The 27,831-nt window shown below is 38.2% G+C and overlaps 1 protein-coding gene across 2 annotated transcripts in view; it reads right to left on the minus strand.

Moving 5' to 3' along the window:
• Positions 1-27,831, minus strand: part of LOC122811862 (pancreatic secretory granule membrane major glycoprotein GP2-like) — a 159,738-nt gene that overhangs the window by 49,870 nt on the left and 82,037 nt on the right. For both annotated transcript variants that reach the window (XM_044083999.1, XM_044083990.1), the window contains exons 6-7: positions 22,923-23,174; positions 4,243-4,387 (exon numbers count right to left, since the gene is read on the minus strand). In XM_044083999.1, coding sequence (XP_043939934.1) covers positions 4,243-4,387; positions 22,923-23,174 — 397 coding nt within the window. The remainder of the gene's footprint in view (positions 1-4,242; positions 4,388-22,922; positions 23,175-27,831) is intronic.

Consider the following 27,831-nt stretch of genomic DNA (forward strand, 5'->3'; position numbering starts at 1 on the left):
CCTGTGTGCTTAAAAAGGCTGCTTTAACATCACCTGAGCATAAAATGCTTAGATTCCCCATCATCTTCTCTCCAACTCTCTGCTGAAAATGGGCTACTTGCCCAATTGAACACTACCCAGTTACCAAATGTAAATAAATAAATAAATGAATAAATAAAACTGAACAGGCAATCCAGATATAATCATAAGCAGAAATGTGAAAATTCAAATGGCTGACACAGAGTCTGCACAACATGTCTTAACAGAATTGCTGGTGGGGATTACATACCATAATTCTTTTGTGTGCATGTTATCAACAGAAGTATACTATATGTAATAAAACTGGATTAAGAAATAATTTACAGACTATATCATAAGATATTTAACATGTCAAAAAGTTTGAAAAGGACAAGAAATAGGAAGAATAAAATAAATAAAAATGTTCTGGAAGAATAGCAAACTAGACATTTGTACAGTGTAACAGCTTCTGTTACAAAGACACAGGGTGCCCAGAAAGAGCAAAATGTCCAGAGCATTTGAAAACAAATGTGGAGAAATGCATTTGAACACAAACATACTCAATATGTGAAAGAAACTAAGAAATATTCTATTTATTTAATTATTGTCATTTGTTTACTAGGAAAGTACAGCTGAGCAGTGCCCTCTTTCAGTGAAGGCCTGAGAAGAAAAGAGCTATTATAAAAACATCCTTGACATCACTTACATCATGTACAAACAGCTCTTATTAAAAATAAGAGTAACACATGTTATGAATAAATATATATTTTTAAATACAGGGGAGATATTTGTAGGGCAATGTCATTAGTATGCGTAGATTGTCAGGTTTTATGTTAAAATATTTTTACTATAAAGGTTTTGTTCAAAATCTAGGACATGAAAAGATATGGCAAAGAGTTAGAGCAGCCCAAAGCAAGGAAGATGGGAAGGAGGAACAGGGAATATAAAGAAGATTGGATGACAGGAGAGGCTATGCTTGTAATAATATTAAGGTTTGTGCATCAGAGAGTTATGGCACAAGTTCACATAGCTATATTAGTATCAGTTTATCCAGAGGTGGTGCAGGTGCAGAGCCATTTATCTATCAGGTGTTGCTTCCATTAAAATTTAACTCTTTCAAATTGCAGACTGTTTTTATATGGAGTGTGATGGTGTTCCAGCAATACAGCTTGAATACAGGGAGTATCCTGCATTGTTGTTAAGTTTAGTTATGGAGAGTAATGATTTGTCAGTGGAGCATACAGGTCTCATGTGGTGTAAAGGTGAGTGATAGAGTGAAGAGATGGGAATATTTCTGGGTTGTACAGTAGGTTGAAGGTTGGAATTTATTCTGAGTACAATAGAGAGTTATTTAGTTTGAGCCAGTTTAGTTGTTGGAAGAAAGTGAACTGGTCTATGTCATTTGTTGGTTGTGAATTTGACTACTTTATTGTGATATTGTTATAGTCTGGCTGATAGAAAATAGTTGAGATTGGTTTGGATAGGACAGGGATATAATAGGGGAGAGTAGAAAAGAATTGTCTGTCTTTATTTTGCCTAGCAGAGTCAGAAAGATAGCATTTTACTCTGTAGAGCCTAGCTTTTAGTATGTCTTCTTCAGGACTTGCTGAAAGTAGAAATCAAATGTCATGTAGTCATCTATAATCACACTTAGCAGTTTGCTATGGGACACTAGTTTTCTCTTGGTCTTGTTGAATGAAGCATATTAGAGGTAGTGTTTTATTAAGACAGAGAGACCTGTGGGTGAACAGAAGTAATTTACTTTTTTGGGGATTCAGGAGGAGTTGTCAAACCAAGCTTCTATGAAGGAGAAGGATTTCTGGGTGAGTGTTTGGAGCATGGGTAGTGTCCTAACATAACATATCAGAGTGAAGTGTTTGGTATGTTGTACTATGGAGGCCTCTTTGGCTGCTGTGTTTAAATCCTTTATAAATAAATTAAACACCTGTGGTCCTAGGATGGACTCTTTTAAGACTCCAAAGGATATAGGAAGGAAAAAGGAGAAATCATATTGTCTTTTCAGTTTTTGGGATGTATTAGTGAGGCGATTAAGAAACCAAATGAGTGAGGAGAGTGACAGCCCATAAGAAAATATGTTAGTTTGGAGAATTTGGTGTTTAACTGTGTTAAAAGCCTTGGATAGATCCAGAAATAGGGCAGGGGTTAGAAGACCTGAATTTGTATTGTTATTTATTATATTAGTAAACCATAAAACGGCAGTGATTGCATTGTGATTGGGTCTGAAACCATGCTGTGAGGGAGTGAGGATTTTATAAGAAGTAATATGGTTGCTATCGCTTGATAAGATGGCCATTGACAGAAAATCAAATGGTTGCAATCATTTGACTTTCAATTAACTGCAGTTCTGTCAAGTAAGAGGAAACCCAACAACACCCCCCCCCCACACACACACACACACACACACGCGCACACACACACACACACACACACACACACACACACACACACACACACACACACACACACACACATATATGCACTGGTGCATATACACACATGCATATGAAATTTGCTGAGTGAGTGATTGTATTATTGACATTTGTGTTTGTCGAACTTTGGATGGGGACAAGGTATGTGGCAGGTAAGTGGGGTATGTTTTGTTAACAGTGTAAGCATTCTGGTTTAGAAATATGTGTGTGATTATATGTGAGGTGGGTAAGGGTTAGCTAAGGGGATACATTTAGTGGTCTGCAAGAAGATTAAGGTTAGGGACACAGTTAGATAATGGATGTAATGTTACTTATGTGTGGTGTGCCTGAGCTTGTCTTGCATAGTGGTAATGTTAAGGAAAAAGTTTTTCTTAGGTAAGGTGCAGGGTTAGGGTTTGGAGGCATTAACGTGGTAGTACAGAGACAGCAAAGTCCTTCCTGTATCAAGATTACTATTCAGACAAATTTTGTTTGAATGCAATTTTGTGGGGGCTTTTTAATGATGAAAAAGGAGATTGTTTACTGTCTGAGTGTTTTTTTTTATATTTTTGGTTTTTGGTGACTATGAGTTTTGATCTGCAGGCATTGTTTAAGACTGACTTAATGTTTTTGCATTTAATTTAGTTACCAAGAATCCATATGTAGTCAAGTTGCTGGACTTGAAACTAACAGCACTATCAACAGTTCTGAGTTTCTTAACAACAATGTTTTGGCAACCTGGAACAGAAAAAAGGCAAACCCTTACAGCTGCTAAAGCCACAGCTGCTCAAAATCGAGGAACACATAGCTAGGAGCTCAAACAGTTGTTTCCCTATCCACCCACCTGGCCAAGAAGCTACTAGAATTCAAAGGTGAGATCAAGTTTGGAATTACAACTATGGCTCAGGCAATGAAGCTCTCATCACAGAACTGGTAAGGGTAAAAGGGAAACAGGAAATGTGACTTTAGGTTTTGGCAGAAGAAAGGGAATATTGGTTTAGGTTTAAGAAGTGATTGTGAGTTGCTCAGAGTTAGGGTTACGGAGGGGAAGGGGATTATAGGTTTACGGAGTGATCAAGAGTTGTTTTTAGCGTTAGGGTTAGGGTTCTGGGAAGGATAATTAGTTTATTGGTAGCACACTGGAGAAAGTGGCAACAGGGAAGTGCATTGCAAGCTATTAGTACACGAGCACTTTAGACTCCCCCCCCCCCAAAAAAAAAAAAGGTACTATTGCTATTTTTGTGAAAGTCTGTGAAATACTAGAAATTTCTTATTTAGAGAAGTATTCTCTGTGGCATCTTTTAGAAGAGATATTTGAATTTGTGTTGTTAAATTAGAATGTATCTATTATAACTGAGCATGATTAATTTTCTTGCCTGTGTTATATGCTTTGATTCATCACTTACCAATGATAAAGTAATTTCATTTATCTAGGTTTACACAGCATTACATACATTTGGTTAGTACTAGAAAGGCACTGTTATACACTTATATCCTAACATGCCTAACAACTAGATTATGTATGTTATAAGGAACTACACATACATTTCAGGATTCCATTAGCAATGGCATGTGAAAGCAGTGGATTAGCACATTAGTTGCCTTATAGTTGCAGTGCATATGTAGCATCAGTTCCTACCTAGAATATAACTACTGTTCTGATTTTCAAGTACTCTTCAGTCTATTGAAAATTGTTTGTATTCATTCATTTTCATAGCAAATGTTTTTGTTATGACTTAACCATGCACCAGTCAAAATATATTTTAAACTTACATAGAATATTTATGCATGCACACTTAAATTGATGTATACATACTGGAGTACATGTTCCTAAACAAAGGATAAAGCGTGCATAGATGAAAACATTTGGAGAGTCCCCAAACTTGATCATACGCATGGAATATTCAACTGTAGTGGAATTCCCATCTATATACAAAATGACTCCAGGAGCTACTGGACAGCTAAAAAAAAAAAAGAAGGAAAGCTATGAATGCCATGGGTGAAAGTTTGAAAAATTAAAATCTATCAAAATATATTCATCAGACATAATCTAATTTCATAAGATGACAAGACCAAATCAGTTTTGCATATTTAAATGTTTTTTAAGTCTTATTTAATAAAACTGAATCATGTCCATACATATGGCTCTATAATATACAAAAGGATTGTTTAATTCACTGGCTTACTGAATATATCAATTTTTCTTTGAAATTGCAGAAATCCCAGGTCTTATATATCCCTTGATTTTTACTGATCTTTTTTAAATGTACTGTTCCTTTAATTATATTCTTCCTTGATTGTCTACGCAAGCATTTCTTAGTATTGAATTGACTCAGGATTTAATTCGTATTTCTTCTGTTCTCAATCACAGAACATTTCTGGCTTGTGCTTTTTACTTCTCTTACTAATTCACAAGTAGTTCTTTTCACGTTCACTCCTTCAGTTTTATTGATCTTCCTGTGTACCTTTAAGACATTGAAAATGTCAAAGAGTCTATAGAGGTACTTTTACATAATGAAATGTTTCAGCTTGTCTTTATATATGGTATGTACATTTGCTAAAGTCTTCTGAATATGCTTTGTTTATAAAGTCTTCCAAACAAATTTCCTGCAGAACAACCCCTCTAGTAAAACTGTCACATCCCTCTTTACTTAAGATGACCACCATAAGAGCATTTAGAAAGCATAGCTAACATTGTTTTAATTTTTTTTAAATTTAAACGGTTCTCCGGTTCGATCCTTGGCTGGGGTGCCTTCTGTGTGGAGTCTGGATGTCCTCCCTGTGGTCACGTGGGTTTCCTCCGGATGTTCTGGTTTCCTCCCACATCCCAAAGACATGCTGTAGGTGGATTGGTTACTCTAAATTGGCCCTAGGTGTGAGTGCATGCATGTGTGTGCCTTCCTTTGAAGGTTGGGCACTGGGCTGGCAACTCAACACAGTAAAACTCCATTGCCAGTCATGAGCGGACAGGTGATCCACTGTAGTGACCCCTAACCAGGAAAAGCCAAAAGAAGAAGAATGTTCTACCAATTCTATTATTCACAAATTCCAAATTGTATAATAGGAATGAAAACAATACCGATTTACAGATCATTTAGCATAGCTCAGTTATTTTATAAATACTTAAATGAAGTACTGTATTAGCAGTCATCTGTAAAGACACAGTGTCTGTTTTTGGTGCCAGTGAGAGACAAAGCCAAGAATATTACACAGATGACTTGAGTATGACAACTTGTGGTTCAGAAGTTGGCAACAGAAGAAAAAGGAGTGATATCACTGAGATTGTGTACCACTCTGTCTCGTGGAAGGGTGTTAGCGATTAAATGCCAAGGGTGCACTTTGAAGGAGGAATCCATACTAGCCACACATGGTCATTGGAAGTGTTCTGCCTTCATGGGGACAAGGCTATTGAGGAGATACTTCTTTCAGAAGAGACAAACATACCAATTGCGTGTCATCTCTAGGATGTAATGATTCTGTGGTGTGGGAACCAAAAATGCCTTTTGGTAAAGTCCATGATTCTCCCGAAGATAAATGACAATCTGCTTCTGCCACTTGAATGGTCCCTAAATCTCATATCTTCAGGGAATGAATGAGTCTACTGGGTGGACAAGTAGGAGGGAGGCATAATGATCAAGAGGGGGAATATTCAACCAATTAACTGTAAAAGCCTTTACTTATTATAGGTTTCCAAATCACCTAAGTAGAGCACTGGAAAACAAGTTTAAATCTTTTGTTAAATATTCAGTTTTTCTATGGGAGAAACAGCAGCTACAAAGTAGTATGATGTGTAACCAAACTTGTAGGTTAATGCTAGGCTATATGGGGAAAGCACAAATACTTCACACTGTGAAATAACTTCAGTGTAAAACACTGCATTAAAATATTATATGTGTGTGTGTGTGTGTGTGTGTGTGTGTGTGTGTGTGTGTGTGTGTGTGTGTGTATATATATATATATATATATATATATATATATATATATGTGTGTGTATATATTATATATATATACATATATATATATATATATATATATATATATATATATATATATATATATATATATATATATATATATGGGTTACCTTCAGTTTGCCTAACGTTCACTTCCCAATACGCATTTCACCGAGACCAGAACATTGACACTTCAGATCACTGACATTTGGAAAGCTGTTTCCCATGTGGTAAGTAACCATTTGGCCATCCCGACAAAAGGAACTACCCGAAGAAAAACTAAACCCCTTACTAAATATAGCAACTTTGAGAACGCACTACCGTGGGGGTAAGGGGCAAAGTTCAAGCAGTTGACAAAATGGTTACTTACCATGCGGGAAACGTCAGCTTTCCGGATGTCTGTGATCTGAAGTGTCAGTGTTCTGGTCTAGGTGAAATGTGTGTCGGGGAAGTAAATGTTCAACAGCAACGTGTAATGAAAGATAGTTCATAGTGCTCTGTTTATTTCCTCAAGCAACATTCAACTTCTTAGGCTTTGCCCACAATGTCAAAATTACTATTGTGATTAACCAAACATTCAACATTTTACATCATCATGTATTGCTTAATTAACTATTCCAAAAATATAAGGTAATATACAGTGAAAACAGTTATTGTTTTTCCTGCAGTAACCAATCCATAACATTAAGAAACATAAAGAAAATAATTGCTGTATCCCCCCTCCCCCTAAGAAATAAAGATCATTATATGAAACTGAAGTCAACAAGGCCGGTCATATCACCAAATAGAAAAGACCCGTAATTGAATGGCATTCACATTGAACTGCCATTCATCCTGGTGTTTATTGTGAGATCATGGTACAGTGAATATCAGAAAATTTGCCCTTTCCTCATTGTAGTGTGATCTCAGAGTTGGTATATATAATTAGCAGGGGGTTTGGGGGGCAAATCCCCCCCCCCCACAACAGCAACTTTAATAAATGGCATTTTTGATGTAAATGCCATTCAATTACTGGTCCTTTTGATTTCGTGATATAGACCCAGCCAGACTAGATGCTTACTTATTTATAGAATTATATGTACATGCTGTCCTCTCCTTCCCCCCAGGACCTTGCCTGGTGGCTATTGTATTTTCACCGAGTTGACTCATCATTTTCATCAGGTAATCAGAATGGGAGTCAGGTCTTCCCAGGCTAGGCAGGCTAAAGTCTTTGCTCTTTGTGGTGAGATTAGGATGGTAAAGGGTTGACCATCTTGCAGGTCATTGAGTACAGCTTATCCTTTATCATTTAGAGTACTTCACTCCTCCTTGATGGCTCATCCAAGTTCAAAGTTACTGTCTCCTAAGGGGAAGTATGCCTCCACATGATAGTCTCCACCCAACTGCATAGTACAGAGCCAATGATGTCAGTCTGGACTTGACTGGCTCAGATCTTGATATGTGTGTTAAACTAACTAACCTGTGGAATTAATATTTAAACCTGTATGCAACCTAAACTGTTTATTGCATTGTAAAGAAGCTTGACATAACAAATGACCAAGACCTATCGGCTCCATTTTTACCCATTTTGACTGCATAAGCTTATATTTCAGAGGTGGTCATTAACTGTCACGTAGTAATTTAAATGTAAGTATGTTTAGGAATAGTGATGGTCTCACTGTGTAGTATCCAGACACATGAATCTAAGCATTTTGGGATTTTTTTTTTGTTATCTAAAGTACTGACGTATTCTGAGGAAAGAATAGTGTAGAGTCTCTATTCATGCTTAGGTATTAATACAATTGCTCTTCTGGTATCTACAGATAACAAGATTAGAAATGCTGTATGAAATTTTAAGCTTGTCAGAACTTTTTTAATGGCTAGTTTTGTGTGTGTGTGTGTGTGTGTGTGTGTGTGTGTGTGTGTGTGTGTGTGTGTGTGTGTGTGTGTGTGTGTGTGTGTGAGTGTCTATGTGACTCCTACATAAGGGGTTGGGGATAATGGTATCAAAGTCATTTTAACACATTTTAAGGTTCCAAACAACTTGATGGTGTCTTTTCAGGTACCAGAGATTCAGTTAGACATGACAAAAGACTCTACTATGAAACAATGCTGCAAATAATGTACATTTTTAATGAAAATAACACAAATCTTAGTAAACATTAGTTTCTAAGTAATGCCATATTTACTAAACAATAGTGAATAAAAATTTACCAGATATTGTCTGTTCATTCAACCATTTCAGCATTCAGTCTGATAATCCTTGTAAAGCTGTGACTGAGTCATGGTGCTGAGATTTTCTTCAGGATGATCCTGCCTTTTCCGTCTGATTGAGAACAACATGGCCTTTACAAAATCATCCCCCAATAGCTTAGAATATTTTTAATGGAGGAATATTTTCTGAAGACAGACGCTCATACTTCCCAACAATGGTGTGCCAGTTACCAGTGAGAAGGGGGAAGAGTGCAACTGGGTATATTACTTCTGACTCAAACTACCCAGAGGCTGAGCAGTGACTCAGTCTGGAGACAGTGTTAGGTGGAGAATTTGACAGGGGTCATGCATCAGTAAAAGAACAATGCATGTATCTTAAAGCAAGGATAGAATGGATAGAAAGCTCCTGAGTAGCTGAAAGGCAAAAGTTCACTTTAACTTGATTTTCAAAGTGAACAGAGCATGAATGTGGGGCCTCAGAATCCTTCTGGCTTTCTAGATTTAAAACAGGAAGTATCAGAACAGTTACTACAGGCATAGATGTTTCATGGCAGTCATGCAACAATAGTAACACCACTTTTTGAACCTTCGATGTTGGTTCTTCCTCTCTTTCTTAAGCAGAATTTGCCATATATTGGACTACTGGACACTAACAGGACAGGAAACGTGAGGTGGGATTAGACTACTGTGAGACAAGTTAGTTATTATTTTACTGATGATATGTTGTTACATTAGTAATTCTTCTAGGTTTGAGTGGAACCACAGGTTCAGATATTGGGTATATATATATATATATATATATATATATATATATATATATATATATATATAAAACAAAATAACTTCCAAAGGCATCTGCAAAATGTAAATAAAACTAGGTATAACACAAGAAGAAAGAATGCAGCAAGTAGAACCTGTGATTGAGCATTCTTTTGATCTTTATTTATTTAAGAACTTCATCAGAATAAGTAAACTTGTGCAGATTACAAAAGTTAAAATAGTGTAAGAAAACCAATAAAAATAATCTTGTCCAATCAAAATCACAGTTCAACTCCTTTAAACATGATGAAAGTGTAATTCTCAAAGTTCTATTGTCCATAAATATGCATGAGGTGGGTGTAACTTAAACAGAAAACAGAATAGCAGAGCCAAGCTCGAACAACATTCTTAATGTAAGCTGTAAACTTAACTGAAAATAAAAAAAATCAAACATCTGTAATAAAATGTAATAAAGTACAAGTACAATTACCTTCCCACGTATATAGAAGTAGTAATCTCTTGAGTAAAATTAGACTTGCTTACAAGTTAACAATAAAGTCACTCCTTTAAGGCATAAAATTAAAATCACTTAGACCATCACTGCTGCCATCTGAGTACACATTTTAAATTAAAAGCAACACCGGGGAGAACTCTGCACCGAAACGGAGCTGCCATCTGAGTTCTTTCATTTCCAGTAGAGCTGATTAGTCCCCAAAAAACAAGTCAACTTGCTCCAAAACAGTAAATTGGAACTTAACAAAGTCATGGCAAGCTGCAGAGTGTCTAGCTAAAACATTGTGACAGGTCTTGCCTCTAATTGCAGCACAATACTCCTTAATGCAGTCGGAAAGTTTCCGACTAGTCCTGCCAACATAAAAATAACTGCAAGTCATACAAATCCCTGCATAAACAATGTTACAAGAATTACAGTCAAAGTGATAGGAAAAAGTAACAGTGAAATTAATATGTTCAAATGTAAAGGAAAGTCCTGTACAGATATATTGACAACAGATACATTAGCTTCATCTGAACATCCCAGGTGGGTCAGAAACATTGCGAACATTTCCTATTAAAAACTGTGAGTCTCTGTTTTCAAAAGAGCTCCTTAAAGTTCATGTCCTTTTTAAGGAAAACATAGGGTGTCTACCAAGCAGTTCAGACATTGTAGGAGAGCTTGCAACAATATTCCAATTGCTAGAAACAATGTTTCTAATAGCTTCCATGTCTCTGCAAATTGGAACTGGAAAGCTTAACGTTCTGTCTGCATTTAAAGTGTTAATTTGTTGCTTAGGTTGAAAACCATACTTTGGGATAGGTTGAAATGGAACATGTCTGGCATTAGAAACTTCTTCTGTAACTTTTAAAATCAAGTTTCTGGGGTAGTGTTTTTGCAAAAAAGTTCACAAAGAAAGTCAGACTCTTTTTTTAACTGCAGATCATCACTGACTAACCTGGAAAGTCTAATGAACTGGCCTTTTAATACATTATATTTCATGTACAAAGGGTGCTGGCTAGTAAATTCCAAGAAATTATTAAGGTAGGTATCCTTAAGATAAATGTTAGAAGCCAGACACTTGTTATTGAAATCAATCGAGATGGAAGTGTCCAAAAAAGACACTTTGCTTCCACATCCTGATTTTACAAAAGACAGGAAAGAAATACTGTTTTCCATGACTTGTATAAACAAGTCCAACTGCATAACTGTGCCAGTCCACACAAAAAAGATATCAGTAATATATCTATGATACGGTCTTGTGAAATTATATCCAGGGAGATGCACCAATGTTTCTCGTTCCCAAGTGGCTAACACCAAGTTAACATATGCAGGGACCATTTCTGACCCCATAGCCACTCCCTTAATCTGCTGGAAAATCTGTCCATTGAAATGGAAAAAGTTGTTCTATAAAACTGTGTCTATCAAAGCAGTTAAAGTCATATTTTTACAAGAGGGGAATTTAGCATATTTAGACACGCACAGTTTAATGTGTTCCTTTCCCTCTTTATGAGCGATATTAGTATACAGAGAGACAATGTCCAGTGTAAGAAAAATACATTTTGAAATATCTAACTGTGCTAGAAATAACTCATTTAGGAACCCCTGTGAGTCCATAATGTAAAACAGAGTCTCTTGTACAATCGGGTTAAGTATAAAATCTAAATATTCTGAAATCTTCTCCATTTTAGTATGCTTATTGGAAATAATAAGTCTGATTGGAGGGTTGTCTGGATTCTTATGGATTTTAGGAATCCAGAAATATTTTCCTAAACTAGGGTTAGACACAAGCATAAAATATAACTCTTCAAATGTAATATATTCATCTCTTTCTAAAGCATGCAGTAAAGTGTCTATTTTATCAAATTGCTGTCTAACAAAATCTACTGTAACGCTTTTGTAATAGTTGCTATTCATCAATTCAGACTCAATAGTTTTCACATAGTCAGTTTGTTCCATAATAACCAGCCCTGTCTCTTTGTCTGATTTCATAATCATTAAAGATTTATCCATAGTAAGGGCATTCAGAGCTGAAAATTCCCCTGGAGTCAAATTAAACCATTTCACAGTAGAAGTATTACTAGTCAGCTGTCTAATCTCAAATTTGCAGACCTGTAAGAAAGTGCTAAGAGAATTATTCAACCCTGGGTTAAACACACTATTTCTTTTCAAGGGCAGGTTACTAACAATGGTTTCATCTGTCAACTGAGTATCCATAAAAGACTGCACAACATCATTGGAACCATCAAAAGAATCAGTATTATCAGTGTTACCATGTCCACAGAAAAAAAACATTTTAAATTTAACTTTCTAACATACAAGCGCAGGTCTATCAAAACATCAGCTAAATGCACTCATTGTGCTGGAATATGTGAGACCTTTATTTAGTAGAGACAGGTGATCTGATGACAACACTCTGTTTGAAAGATTAAAAACAGAACTTTTTAACACATTCAGGTTACTGTTAGCACAAGAGGAATCAGAGGCATCAGGAACAGTGGCACCACCAGTTAGTAATTCTGAGCATAGCTTTTTGTCATCGGATGGCCCAGATTCTGAAATGTATTTATTTATTGATTTATTGATTTATTTATTTATTTCCAATTTGATTACTGGGGATGTCCACTAGGCCCCGAGAGCCCGTTTTCAGTGGAGGCCCAGGGAGTAAAGCTCCATGAAACAGATTACAGTAAAGATAGTCCAATAAAAATACAAGTACAAGTACAAATACATATCAAATAATACAAAGCATAAGCAATATTGCCCATAGTGGAAAATATTGTGCAGATACATTTTAACAAATTCACACAGTTAAAGTCAAAAGCTAGTTACAATATTTACAGAGTGTGAGAGATCGTATAGGAATTAGCTATAGAAGGTTATAGTCAGCTATAAGGTGCTTAGGAACTCAGGAGGATACCCTCCCAGGGGCTTTTGTTAAAGAGTTCTAGGTAGGGGGAATGCAGTTACATTTCCATTTGGAGGACAGGTAGGTGTTAAGCTGAGTTTTGAAGTTATTTGTGTTTGACATTGTCCTTAGTGTGGAAGGGAGAGAGTTCCAATTCTTACCTAAGGAGAAGGAGAGGAGAAGCTGTCCATCAGGACATTTAGGTTTGTGGACAGCAATTAGGTTTTGGTGTTATGAGAGTACTGTTTGGGGTGTATGGGGGATGGATGATAGTTAGAACGAGGCATTTGGTTGGATTAAATATTAGTCTATGTGCTGTAGTGAGCTGGAGGAAGTCGAGGTAATTTGTGAATTCTAACCAGTTGAGGGATTGGAGGGTAATGCAGTGATGAGTAGAATGTTTGGCTTTGGTGGCAAATTTAGAAATTTTGTTATAACAGCTTTTAAGTTTGGAAGTGATGGAAGAGGATAGGTTAGTTTGTAGTGGGGCACCTTACAGAAGGGAGGGAAGGATGTAAGAGGAGGCCAGAGCATGCCTGGTAGAAGCGGAGAGGAAGTGCTTGTTCCTGTATAGCATACCTAGTTTTTGGTGGGTTTTCTTTATATTTTGCTGAATATGGATGTTGAACTTGAGGTATTCATCTAGAATTAGACCGAGTAGTTTGGCAAAAGGAACAACTTAAATCAGAGAGTTGCTTTGGCTAAGGACTTGGAAGGAATTTTTATCAAAAGAGAAAGATTTTGAAGGTGTCAATAGTGGTATTTTAGATTTGTTAGCATTGATAGAAAGGTGATTTTGGCACATCCAGATCTCAGTAGTTGAGAAGACAGTCTGAGTTTTAGATAGGAGTTCAGAGAGGTTAGAGGCAGAGCAGACAAGTGTAGAGTCATTTGCGTATTAGATAACTTTGGCATTAGGAATAGCAGAGTAAAATTTATTGACAAAGATATTAAACAGCATTGGTCCGAGGATGGATCCCTGTAGTACTCCGGTAGAGGTGGGTAAGAAAAGTGATTTGCCTTTTTTCCATTTCACAGCCTGAGATCTATCTGACAGATAGCTTGAGAACCAGGAACAAGTGTTTTGGGAGAGATTTAGGTTTGAGAGGTGACTTATAAGGTGCTTATAGGAAACAGTATTGAATGCTTTAGAGAGATCTAGGAGCACTGTGGATACTAAGTTCCTTTTTCTCTTGGGCTTGATTGACAGTTTCTAAGAATGAGAGTAGAGCTGTTATGGTGCTATGTCCTGGTTGGAAGCCATGTTGGGTAGGGGTAAGAAGTTGTTTTTTAGTCAGAAATGGCATAAGTTGGAGGTAGATGCATTTTTCTTGTATTTTGGAGATTGGAGAGACAAGAGCTATAGGGCGGAAGTTTGAAATGGTAGTGTTTTGCTTCCCTTGTGGAAAGGAAGAATAAAGGCAGAATGCCAGAGTTTAAGGACATAGGATTCCTTTATGGATCTATTAATTAGGATACTAACTGGCAGAGCTATACCACTGGCAGCAGTCTTGAGGAAGGAAGAGGGTTGTTTTCAGATGCACTGGAGCAGATTTTAAGTTTGGATAGAAGTATTTTTATGTAGTTAGTGGAGACAGGTTTAAGCTAAAACATAGGTGGGAAATTATCTGGTGACTTAGATGAGGTGGAATGTAGGAGAGATAGGTTGTTGTTGGGAAAAGTTTTTGTTAGGTCGGATATTGACTCTATAAAGAAAGAGATGAATAGTGAGGCTAATCTGAGGTCAGATTTACTTGGGTCTGGACAGGGATATTATTTTTGGAGCCTGGGCGGAGGAGTGAGTTTATGAATTTCCAAAAATGCCTAGGGTTTTGGGGATGGTTGGACTGGAGCTTAGTGTAGTAGGATTTTTTTTGTCTTTGTAGATTTATTTTTTGCAAAGTTATGGAGCTGTATATATTGGAGAAGGGTGTCGGGAAGTTTATTCTTTAGGTAAAGTTTCCAGGATTTGTCTCTTTGATGTATAATTTGCTTTGTTTCTTTGGTTAGCCAAGGGACAGTTATAATTGTTATTCTTTTTTATCTTGGGAGAGCTACAGAATTTAGAGCATCTAGGAAATTAGAATTAAAGTGGTCTATGGCCTTATCCAATGGAAGGGTTTTTAGAATGTTCCAATTCATTTGTTTGAGATAGTTAGAGAAGGTTCAGGGGTCAAATTTACTAAGGTTGTGGGTCTGAATATATTGATGTTGGTGTGGATGGGAGGTGGTTTCATGGTAAATGAAAGCTGGGAGGTGGTCACTAATAGAGTCAGGGATGTTGCCAACGTTGGTATTTGGATGGGTGACTAAGATCCAGTCAAGAGTGGATCCTGGGGGATTTGTTTTATTGGGTCTGGTGATGGAGTGGGTTACTTGAGTAAAGTTAAAGAGGTTAAGGAACAGGGAGGGTATGGGACTGTTGATTTTATTCCAGTCGATGTTTACATCACCTAGTATATAAGTTTCAAGGTTAATTTCAGCTGAGGCCCATTGGAGTATGTCTTCAAGGGTTGAGACATTATTTCCAGGTGGGATATAAAGGGCAATAATACAGAGGCTTTTGTGATTATTCATTTTTAATAGACCGACTGTTAGTTCTGCATTGGCAAATTTAGGAATGGGGTTTGATAGGAGAATTAAGGTAAGTAGATTGGAATAGATTAATGCGATGCTGCCGCCTTTTTTCTTTGGGTGGTCACATCTGAGAATGTGAAATCCAGAGGGTAGGATTTCAGAGTCAGTAATGTGGGGTTTGAGCCAAGTTTCAGAGATGGCTACAATGTCAGGTTGGTTATGACTTAGCCATGTTTGAAACTGATGTGCTTTGTTGTTGAGACTCTGGGCATTGGATGTGACAAATTTAAGAGTATTGTAGGGAGATGAAAGGTTAGAGGAAGGGGGAGGGTAATTGTTATTTATGGGTCGGATAGGTCCTGGGTTGGTGTGAATGTCTCCAGCTAAGATGAGGTTATTGAAGGAAGTTATTTTAGTGTGTTTTGGTTTGGATTTAAGGTATTCTGGATGGTCTAGTATTTGTTTAAGAGTAAGTGTCTTAGCAGTAGTGGAAATAATTTTAGGAGAAAAAAGGTGCAGAGGATTGAGCTGAAACAGAGAGGAGGAGATGGAAAAGAAGGGATTATCTGTGTGAGGGAGGAGAAGGTTTTGTGTGGGAGTATAGTAAGGAGTACAGAGTGGAAGCTGATTGGAGGTATTTGGGCTGGCATGGTATAAGGTTGTTAGGAGTAGCAGGAGGGAGATGGGGGTTGGAGTATTAGGAACAGTAAAGAAAGTATGGTTAGAAAAAGGTAGTTTAATATGTGTGGATTTGTAGTTGGAGAGAAGAGCTGTGGGGTGAGAGGGGGTAGTGAAAGAGTGATGTATAGAATTAGTGATGTATTTAATTACTGTGGGTGAAAGGAGGAGGGGTAACGAGGAGAAGGCTTTGGTTGGTTGACTGTGGTTGAAAGGAGGAGGGGTAAAGAGGGGAAAGCTTTGACTGGATGGTTGTCTTGATTGAGTGGGGAGTGGTTGAAATAAAAGTTGTAGCAGTGGGATTGGGTGGAAATTGGGCTCAGGGTAAGGGAGCAGAGTGAGCCTGCAGGGTGAACAGAGTGGGTAGAGCCAAGGAGAAGGAAGAAAACTAGCAAAATGTTATCAGTGAAGCTGAGAACTAACTCAGAGGTAAGAAGGCACTGGCATAAAGCACTGTGTGTGTGAAATTAGAAGGATGCAGAGGGCTGACAGGGAAAGGAGCTGAAAACAGGGCAGTAGCAGTTTAGTAGAATATAGTAAGTATTAATAGGGCTAAAACAGGGCAGTGGTAAATCAGCAGAACAGTTACAGTACTTTTGACTTATATTAAAAGATAGGTAGTGGTGGCCTAACTGAGTAAGTACAATGGTAAGCTATGAGCACTCAGAGGAGGCAGAAAGAGCCTAGGAGAGTAAATTGGTGGTAGACTGCTAACAAATGCATGTAGGGTTAATATACAACAGTGGTAGGTACAGGATATATTTTTATTTTACAATAGGGTACCTACATGTTTAAAGTTAGTTCTTGGGGAGGCAGAGTGGTTACAGAAGCACTGCAGGATCCCCTTAGGATGAACTTTATAAAAATAGCAATAAGAATCACAAGCAAAAACAATACCAGGTAGTACTTACACGCGAGCACACTACTGGGGATTCCCATGAAGCAAGGCAGAAAAGCTAAGTCAAAAGATGGTGCCTTTCTATATCAGGTTTTTTGATACTTCTGTAATTAAACAGGAGTGGGAGGGAGATGTGCAGGTTCAAAGTGGCGGAGGGGTGTAGACACAAAGTAATACAAGGTTCAGAGTCAGAAAAACTTGACTAATCCAGTTGCTAAAAAGAAAACAGGAAAACCAAACTAAATCATTTTCAGGTCAGTATATAGTGCAGTATCTTCCTAAATAACTACAAATCCTATGCTGCTAATCTAGTACAGTGTGGTGAAAAGGACAACCACTCCTACAGGGGAAAAACAGTTGAAGTATGGGCTGCAGGTACATAGGTAAACTTTTTCCAAGAGAAAGTAGTTTTAAGTAATTGACCTAGTTGTACAATTGAAAGAGAAAAATGTGTGTGTGTGTGTGGGGGGCAGTAGTGTGCACATGTACAGTGAAAGGGGAAAGAGTCTTCAATTTAGAGGGCATATTAAATACAACTCTAACATACACTAGTGCAGCTGAAAGCACTTTAGTGTTCCAATGATGCAGGGTCTCACAGTGCAGGGCAACGAGACAGCCTTGGGTTGATTGGGGGTTGGCCAAGACACAAGATGAAACTTTGCTGAGGGGACTGGAAGTAAAAAGGAAAAGGGGGTAAATATTAGGTCTGAGGTTTTAAAACATTCTGATTACCAAGTAACTGATATAGAGGATACAGGGGAGGAGCAGCATATCTTGTAAGAAACAGCACAATTCAATGAGTAACACAAAATGCAAGGATAGCAGAGAAAAAACAAAAAAAAAAGATAACTGCAGTTGATACCAGGCTATAATAAGATACACTACACTATTAAGTATTGCTATAAGGTTATGAAGAGAAAATAGTAACTACTAAGATGCTACACACAATTTAGCATTCTCCACTAAAGGTCAGGAATAACAGTGGTATGCTACAGAAACAAGTAAGTACTAAGGTGCTACACACAAGTTAGAATTCTCCAACTAACAGTCAGAAATAACAGTGATGTTATGCAGATACACAGAGTCAGTTGTATCTCTCGGAGGTTGCAATAAGTTCTACTCTAATTGCCAAACAGGTTACTGATCTAAAAGTACACATAGCAGGTGACAGTATTCACATTAGTGAATAAAGCAGCATGTTACCTGTTATTTAAAGTCACAATATGCTATAAATACAATTCTATACTGGCATAACAAAAACACTCATATGCAGGGCAAACTGAGTAAAGGAAAAAAAACAAAAACACTCTTGAAATGCAAGTCCAGAAAACAAGTGACCAAATAGAGCTGTTACCAATTACAAATATGCATGACCAAAAATACATACCATGTATGAAACTTCACAAAAATAGCAATAAGTATCACAAAATCTCCATGACCACCTCACCCTGACCCTGCCTCTGCCTCTGCCCCTCCCCCTCACTCCTGGATCCATTCTCGGTGTCTAGGCCAAGAGTTTTGTCTGCATCCTGGCTGGAGATAAAAAAGGTTGAGGCAATAAATTCAAATTGTGAAAGACCTGCAAGGTGTTGTCACTGTAATCAGCTGCAGGGTTGGGAGGTGCAGAGACAAGAGGTTCCCTGTAATTAACATGTGCATTAGAAGGGAAGTGTGAAGGGAAATGTTGTCTGTATCCATTACGCTGCTGAAAATTATTTGGTTAGCTTTGAAAATAATTCTGTTGCCTTTCCAAATAATGAAGTTTATGAGGATGTTGCCTTTGAGGAAACCGCTGGTTAAGTTTAGTAGTGGAGACAGGATAAGCAGTCCTATTACCATATTGTAGCAAATCCCAAATTTAATGGAGTAATTTCCAACAGCACCAATCCTAAGAGGTGCCTATATGGGGACTGCTTCCTGCATCAACTGTGGCGCAGAGTATCACCTAGATAGGAGAACACTTGATTATAGTAGATTTAGTTATGTTGACTAATATTTCCAGAAATAGGCATGACTTCTAATGACAAGTGGATTGGAAGATCTGGCATATTCAGAACAATACCAGGGCTCCTTCAAAAAGTAGGCATGAGTGATGTGTCTGTACTGGCCAGTGTATGTCATAAAGACCAATAACCCTAGGTCAAAAAGTGGTTGGCTTCCAAATGTCCAGTTGTCCAGCCTGGCTTACATGGGATAAATCTGCTGAGTGAAAGCGTAATGTAAAACCAATCAACATGACAAATATGAAATAAGGATTTTTACATTGAATACAGGTTTCCTGGCAGGAGGTAGCTTGGATATGGAAACCATGATGGTAAAGAGGAGACTGTACAACTTGTGAATCCATGAAACATGACAGAAGGGCAGTTCACCAAAGCCAGTTACTCAAGTGGAGGATAATCTAGTAATCATGTGAGAACTTTGGTGAGAGAAACTCCTTTCAACAAATTGAGGGATACCATCAGAATGAGTGACAGACTCATACTAATCAAACCCCAGTATAAAGACAGAGCAGTATTCATAATCCAAATCTATGACTCAGAGCAGGGTTGTGATGGTGAGGAAAAGAGTCCATTCTGGCAGCTGTGGAACCTACTAAAATAAAGCAGGACAAAATGATTTGTTAATAACAGGGGATCTGAATGCTCATTTCAGAATAGACAGAACAGAATATGAGGACAACCTGGTTTAAATAGTTTAGGCAACAGGAATAAAGAAGGATAGGCTGCTCCAGACTTTAGTCTCTATCAGATGGTTTGATGGTAGCCAAACCTTGGCTCAGCAAGAGAAACAGTCATAAAATCACATACAAGAGTAGCTAACATTCAACACAGGTAGACTTCCTTATAGTAAGTAAAGGGCATTGGGGTAGAATCTCAGATTGCAATGTCATCTACAATTAAATAGTTGGTCCACAGCATAAGCAACTGGTGACCATAATTAGCTGCAAGGCTCTAAGCTCAACAAAGACTAGGCAGAAGACCTGGAAGCTAACTGAAGCAAAAGCACATGACGTCAAGGGAATTCTCATGGCTTTGTCACCTCAGGAAAAAGAGGAAATAGGCAGAGCTGAAGCAGAAAGTCAATGTCTGAAAAATTGCGTGTGAAGATTGTAGAGGAGATATGCAGCCAAGTCAAGTATGGAAACAAGGCAGTAACTTCTTAGTAACTTCTGGAAAGTAACTCAGCAGGTGGCACAAAGAAATTTTATCAGGTCACAAGGCAGAGGCAGAAGGATAAAGAAGGTAGTAATCAGGCACTATTCATAAGGGATGCCAGCAACAGCATGCTCACCAATCTGTGGAACATCATACCAAAGCAGATGAAATGAACATGGCAAGCAGCTTCTAAATGAAGAAACCCATTAAGAAGCTGTATTACACTATACATAGCCTTCAACGAAAGAGGAAGAAGAATCCATGCTAGAAGAACTAAGATCAGCACTAATGAAAATAAAGTCAGAGAAACCTGCAGGATCAGATGAGGTGGTAGCAGATATGATCAATATGTCAGGCAAGACAGGGAAGAAATGGCTGTTGAAGGTTCTCATTGTAGAATAGAGAGAATGATATATCCCAGGTGACAGAGAGAATAAACATCCTTTTGCCAGTATACAAGAACAAAGTGTACATTCACAACTCTGGGTTGTACATAATTACCAAATTCCTGTCACACTATATGAAAGTCGGGGTGTGAGAGATTTTTAAACAAATACACAACATAGTAGAAAATAAAATAGGAGGTGAGTGATTCAGATCAGGGTGCAGCTCAAGTACCTAATGCTTGCAGTTAGACAGACTGAGGAGACAAAGTTGGAGATTTCTCATATCCAGTGTTTTCAAGTCTACAATTAGGCATCCCTAGACTTGGGAAAAGCATATGACAAGGGTTCAAGAAAGCTGATTTGGGCAGTCCTGTGATGGTTGTAAATCCTAGAAACATTTGTCAAATTAGTGCAGGCTATGTTCAAGGACCCATTGACCCAAGTGCAAACATTGTTTGGATTCACTGGGGGATAGTCTGCAGGAGTAGGTGTTTATCAGGGTTCATTTCAGAGGCAAATGCTGGTCATACTGGTGATGGTCTGCAGCAGCAAACAGGTCAGAGCTGACAGATCAACAAAGCTGGTATATGCAGATGATGTGGCATTACAAGCAGACTTTGAACAGAAATCTCAACAAATAATAGGGCATGGAATGCAGAGCTAAGAGCACAAGGGATAAAATCGAGAACAGATAATATAGTTGTCATGGGATCAAATGGCTGAATTAGAAGGAATTGAAGATTGAAACAGAAAAATAGTGGAAAAGATCAACAGCTTCATGTATCTTGGAGTGGTGGTTGAGGAGATGGGAATTCTGAATGAGGCAGTCAATGCTAGAATCAGAGGTTCCAAGGATAACTGGCACATAGATTCAGGGGAAGTGTATGGCAGGAGAATGTCAAAGAAGTAGAAAAGTAAGGTAGAATAAAATAGCTTTTGACCAGTACATATGTTTGATATAGAAACCTTGACAGTGAAGGGACAACATTTGAGAAAGTTAGAGGTGATGGAGTTGAGGTGTTTGAGACAGTAGAATGCACACTGTTGGACAAATGAGACATGATGACATCAGAGAAGTCAAAGCACTCCAATTACAGAGAAGGTCAATGAGATCAGATTATGGTGGCTCAGGCAAACATGTTCTCATTCCCAGGAAGCCAAAGAGAGCACAATGTCTATGATGTCTGCATAAATGATGGCCTCTGCCTACATCTCTCATCATAACAAGTCTGTGACTCCTTAAAGCTACAGAAAAAATGGCCTTGGGTCTGTTCCAAGGAGTTTTGATGATGGTCACCAACCACAAGTGGGGAAGCAGCTTTTAGAATATAAGTGAAAACAGAAGTGCCCAGAGAAACACACACACAGACATAGGGAAAACATGCAAACTACACACACACACACACACACACACACACACACACACACACACACACACACACACACACACACACACACACACACACACACACACACACACACACACACACACAAACAGTGACTAGCTGTCATCATTGACCTGGGACCCTGATATTGTCAGTCATTAATCTCAACAATAATCTGAACAATTATGCTACTACATCTCATGGCAGACTGTTATTGATCATTCTGGCTTGAGCAGCATCACATTTTAGTACCACATAATGAGCTGAATGACGTTAAGTGGTACAGAATGAACACATTAGGAAAACTGAAGGGAACTCCTCCCATAATACACTGCTCCAAAAATTTATGTGAAATAAAGAAACATACTCCTTACCTCTTAAAGCTATTAAGTAAGTAAGTACTGCACCATTATGTGAAAGGTGGCACCAGAAGCAGCATCAAGTCTTCAGCGGTTTCTGTGACTGGGCACCAAATGGTCTTGTGATTGACAGACTAGCATGAACCTATCAGTCACATTTCAGAATGGTATATGTCCACTGCAAGTCATTTACCAAGGATGCAAATATGAATAAGACTGTCTGAAATTACTGAAGTTGTCATGAAAAGGAAATCATTTAGTTAAAACAATACTCAGCATGTATTAAATAATGGAGTTATTTGCAACTGTTAAGATATCTGTGATATTCTGAAACACATTTTATATGCAGGCTAACAAAGCAATTTGAAGTAGAAGGCCAGGTCAATGACAAGTAATGACATTTGTAGGACTCACATTCCTTATAACTATGAAAGAAAAGCAAACTACTTGGGTAACATATGCATTAGGACTTAAACTCAATACAGCATCTAAAATGGATCACAGTTCAAGCAACTGAATCAGGTAAATACATTGTTTTCAATGTGTTGAGGAGAAATATGTCAAATGATATGCAAAATATATCTAGGTGGGTCTGTTACTTTTTTTTCAGAACACATTCCTTCAGGTACAGTTCATTAATAAAGATATTCCAATGCTCTACCTGTGTATTTGAAGGTGCTTTTTTCATAACAAAAGGCTGAGCATTGCTTGTTTAACAGAACAAATAATAGTAAGGAAATGATACATACCCGTTTTGGATAAGGGGGTATTGTGTTAGATCATTTGAGTTATTTGTTGGAGTAGCATAGCATGTCTGTATCTTCAGAGAAAACTTTGAGGGATCAGGACCAAATACAGTTGCTTTGAAGTACAAAATACTTTCAACTCGTACATATAGCGGCATATCACTGGGTTTATAAGTTTCTGTGCAGTTAGAGTTCTTACACAGCTGCAACACTGTAGTATATGTTCCAACGCCTGCAACAGTTAAATTGCTGGTACTGAAATTGAAAGAAAGAAATAACTAATATAAATAAATGCAGCACATTTGACAGAAAGCATAATCAGGAACAGTTGTCTTTGTGCAAAAGTTTGATCAAAAAACATTTTAACTATTGATAATTATTAGTTATAATTATTAGTTTAGTACAGAGGGTTAAGACTATCACTGGATTTCAAAAAATTGCTCAGCAGTTACAGAAATTGCCTATTGCGAGTATATTAATCTCCATGACAATGAGAAAAGCTGACTCAGAAGCAAGTATGGTCACAGTGAGGAATTCCACATTATTGGCTCATTGGCATGTCTCTGTATTGCACTCTAGCCAATATGATAATGTCCAACTTGACAGCAATAGTGTTCTCCATAACAGCCCATGCATTATGTTAGCAAAGATACTTCCAACACTCACTGAAACATACAGTCATATATCCATGAGCACACACAAACACACACACACACACACACACACACACACACACACACACACACACACACACACACACACACACACACACACAAACACACACACACACACACACACACACACACACACACACACACACACACACAAACATACACACACACACACACACACACACACACACACACACACACACACACACACACACACACCCACACACACACACACACACACACACACACACACATGCCACTACACACAATAGTAGACCTCTCGGCCCTTGCCTTCACTGAACGTACCTGCACCAAGACTGCTTCTATAGGATAGACTGGGTGACTGCCCTCTTTTAAAAGTGGATACTTTTTCCTCCAATAGTTAAATCTTATACTGCTGAGCAATTCCATGAATCCCCCAGCAGTGTAAACCAGGAGCTGGTTTTATTTATGACAGAGAGCACATGGCTAATTAACATTATCCTCTTCCTCATATTGATGCATTAATATGCAGTTCTGACAATGAATCTGCCCACCACTCTATTAAAGGCGTAAAAGAAGGCACATGCAATGCATATTAAAACAGGAATCTGATGAAATAATGTGTATGCCAATGTAAGAACACTGCAGCCATGGTAATGGAGATCGGCCTGAGCAGTACTACAAACAGAGTAATTAAAAAAAATAAAGGTTGGAGTGTGAATGAGCCTTAAGAGTAAAGAATAATTACCTATTTTTACAGTGAAGAAGTGGGATTAATCCATGACTGAGACCTGGATGTCCAAGATTTGATTAGTGGTCCATATGCTACAGGAGCAAGTGAAGGAGAGAAAGAGTGAGAGAGTGTGAGAGAGAAGCAGTGATTGATGTAAATGTTGAGGGGTGAATCTTTAATATACAAACTTTGAATCCATCCTGAAGGATGCAAGGGGGGTGCTTGCTTTCAATAGGACCGTGATTTCTGAGATAATGCTGCTCAGAGGTGAGGAGGACATGTTCTTTCAGATGCCCATAGTGTGGTATTCCTTGGATCTCAAATGGGAATTAAATAGGAAAACAGTAGGGCTAAGTGAAAAGAAATGATTCCCTGCAGATGGCAGTATTTCTTCCATCACTCATTGACATCAAAAGCAGAAATAAGCAGTACAGGTCTTGCTTCTAGGGTAATGAAAGGCCCATTAGAACGTTTACGAGGAAAGTCTAATCATCAGAAGGACTCAGAGAAGCAAAGATTAAGAGATGTTTTATGGTCCATTTATTATTGCACAATGAATGCAAAACAGAAAAAGGTAACGTTCAGTAAATAGTTTAAGACAGAAAGGAATTTTATGACTTTTTTAGACTACGCATCACATATTTTGAGGCCTTTAGTGAAGTGACTATACTTAGGAAAATGTCTGAATGCATCTTATGCCAGATCATCACAAATTAAGTGTTGGTCATGTGACATGTATAACTATCCATGCAACACCAGTGTTGGAATAAATAAATATTAAGTAATGGGGTCACCTAGCCATCCATAACATGTGATACATTTTTGTTAGGTTGCTGTGTTTTTTCACACGGGGATTTTTGAAAAAGGTCCTCAGTGTATTCTTTGCCAAAGATCCTGATTTAGAAAAAATCATCCCTAAGAACTTCTGATAAGGACATATATGATATGCTTCAACGAAGAATCTACTCTGTATGTATGAATTACCCCTTAAAAATCTGTTACCTTACCTTAAAATCTGAATAAGTTAAATTAGAAACACCAGCAACAGACGTGTTAATAAAGGCTCACTCTATGGAAATCCATGATAATAAGTATGCTCTAAATGGTTTACAATCACAAAGTCGATCGCACTGTCTGCGATCAACTTATGTGCGTACATCAGGTAGCAGAACCATTAATACGAGTATTATACTGTCGAATCTTACAGTAGCAAACAGCCGCTATTGCAAGGTTTGACAGTGCAGTGCAAATCGCACAATAGTGGGGATTGGGAAATGTACCCTTTCCTCAGTGTAGTGCGATCTCGGAGTTATATATATATATATATATATATATATATATATATATATATATATATATATATATAAGTAGGGAGGGTGTGGGGGTGCAGGGGGGCTTTTCCCCCCTGCAAAACATGTTAAAATATGTTTAGCGGCTATGAGCATTTCAGTGAAGTTGAAATGTTCGACATTCGACTTCACTGAAATGCTCAGTTCAGCATTTGCTGTGGTCGGTATTGTGATTTCCGAACATTTTCTTTGGATTTCTGCACTTTTGGCAATGGTAGTGTCGAACATGTGATAGTAAACCACTCTGAACAATAATAAAACACAAACAACACATGTAGTCCCTAGTTCTCAAGCAAAAATAAAAGTCAAAGACTCTTCTTTCCAAATTGAAGCATTTATTAAATCATTCTGTTTGACTGCATCATTTTTGACAGATGAGCACTGTTGTTATAGCACATTGAGATTTTTCACTTACTTATATACAATACAAATCTATTTTGTGAGGTATTCATTAGAATATTCACAAAAGAAGTATATTCTGATAGGGCAAAGAAGGGAGAGGGACAGGCCAATGGGAATCTAGGTAGGAGTGGTCTGTAGCAAGAACTGATAGGTTCTGGGTTTTTAGAAAATCAACCAATGGGCGTTGTACTCCAGCATAGTCAGTATACTGAGATAAGCAAATGAGGTGCAAAATACCGGAGCATTATAGGGTGATAAGCATATGAAGAGTTACCAGTGGATAGCGTCGGAGAAGATGGTAGTGATCAGCTGGGAGTAGCCTGAGTGAGGCTGAGATTGGTGTAAGAATGTGTGGTGGGCCAAATGGTGTAAGGAAGGAATAGAGAACAAACAACTACCCTAATAATGGGTGATTTCAACTACCCCACCATTAACTGGGAAAACTACTCTTGTACCAACTGTTTTGCTCAATGTTTTCTGGAATTCATAAATTCCAATCCCTTGGATCAACTTATCCACAACCCCCCCACCAGGGGCAGCAATATCCTAGACCTGGTCATTACCAACATGGGCAACTGGTGTTCCACACTAGAGGTCAATTCCTTGTTGGTCAGATCTGACCACAGGCTAATCACCCTAGACATCCACATCCTCTCCCCCCACCCCCCATTAAGGAAGCCACCTTAAAAAATGTCTCCACCAACTTCACGCTTCTTAAGACAGAAGTGGCAAACTTCACGACACCCATGCAGATGGACAATAGAGGCACGGCTGCTGAATCCCACACAAAAGCACTTTATAAGCACTTACACGAGTGCATGGATTGAGCAATCACTAACAGAACCAAGATGCTATCCTCCAAAAAAACGGAAACCAATCTGGTGGTCCCCTGCCATAAACAAACTCTACAACAGAAGGAAGAAACTGTTTCAAAAAAGAGTAAAATCCCATGATTGGGGGAACTCCCTGGTCAGCCTCAGTAAGAAGCTGAGATCCCTCATAAAATTCTCCAAAGCTAGTTATGAAAACAAAATCACCACTGATTCTAAAGACAACCACAAAGCATTCTAGAGCAATGTCAAGAATCTCAATGGCAACACTCAGATCTGCTCTGAATTATAGCAGAATAACACTAAATATACAGAAGCAACTGATATTGCCAACATTCTGGCAGATATGTTCAGTGCTAACTTTACCCCCCTCTCACCCCCTAAAGAGCCCACCTCTATACTGGAAGAATGCAAAGTTCCTGTAATCACGGCTGCACAGGTAAAAATCACACTCTCCAAAGCTAAGAATACAGCATCCATGGGATCTGACAACATCCCAGGCTGTGTTGTACATGAACTACAGAATGAACTAGTACCCTACCTAAGCACCAATCATAGCCTCACCTCAGGATTTGTGCCCACTGAATGGTGCACAGCAACAGTTATCACACTCCACAAAGGGGGAGCCACCATGGACCCCAGGGACTACTGCCCCATTAGCCTGATGAGCCTGGCCTGCAAGGCTATGGAATGGTATCATCATTGAACTTATAAACAATGACATTGGTAATCTCCAAACTCTGGACCCCACCCAGTTCAGGTTTGTAAAAGGCAGATCATGTCTCCTTAACCTGATAGAATTCTTTGAAGCGGTCACCAAAGCCGTAGATGAAGGTAAGGTGGTTCACACAGCCTATCTAGATCTTGCCAAGACTTTCAACACCATCCCCCACTCTGGAATTATAGATAAACTCACTAAACTAGGTATAAATCCCTATGTCACAA

This window comes from Protopterus annectens, chromosome 1.part1 (assembly GCF_019279795.1).
Source record: "Protopterus annectens isolate FY-2018-M chromosome 1.part1, PAN1.0, whole genome shotgun sequence".
Lineage (NCBI taxonomy): Eukaryota > Metazoa > Chordata > Ceratodontiformes > Protopteridae > Protopterus > Protopterus annectens.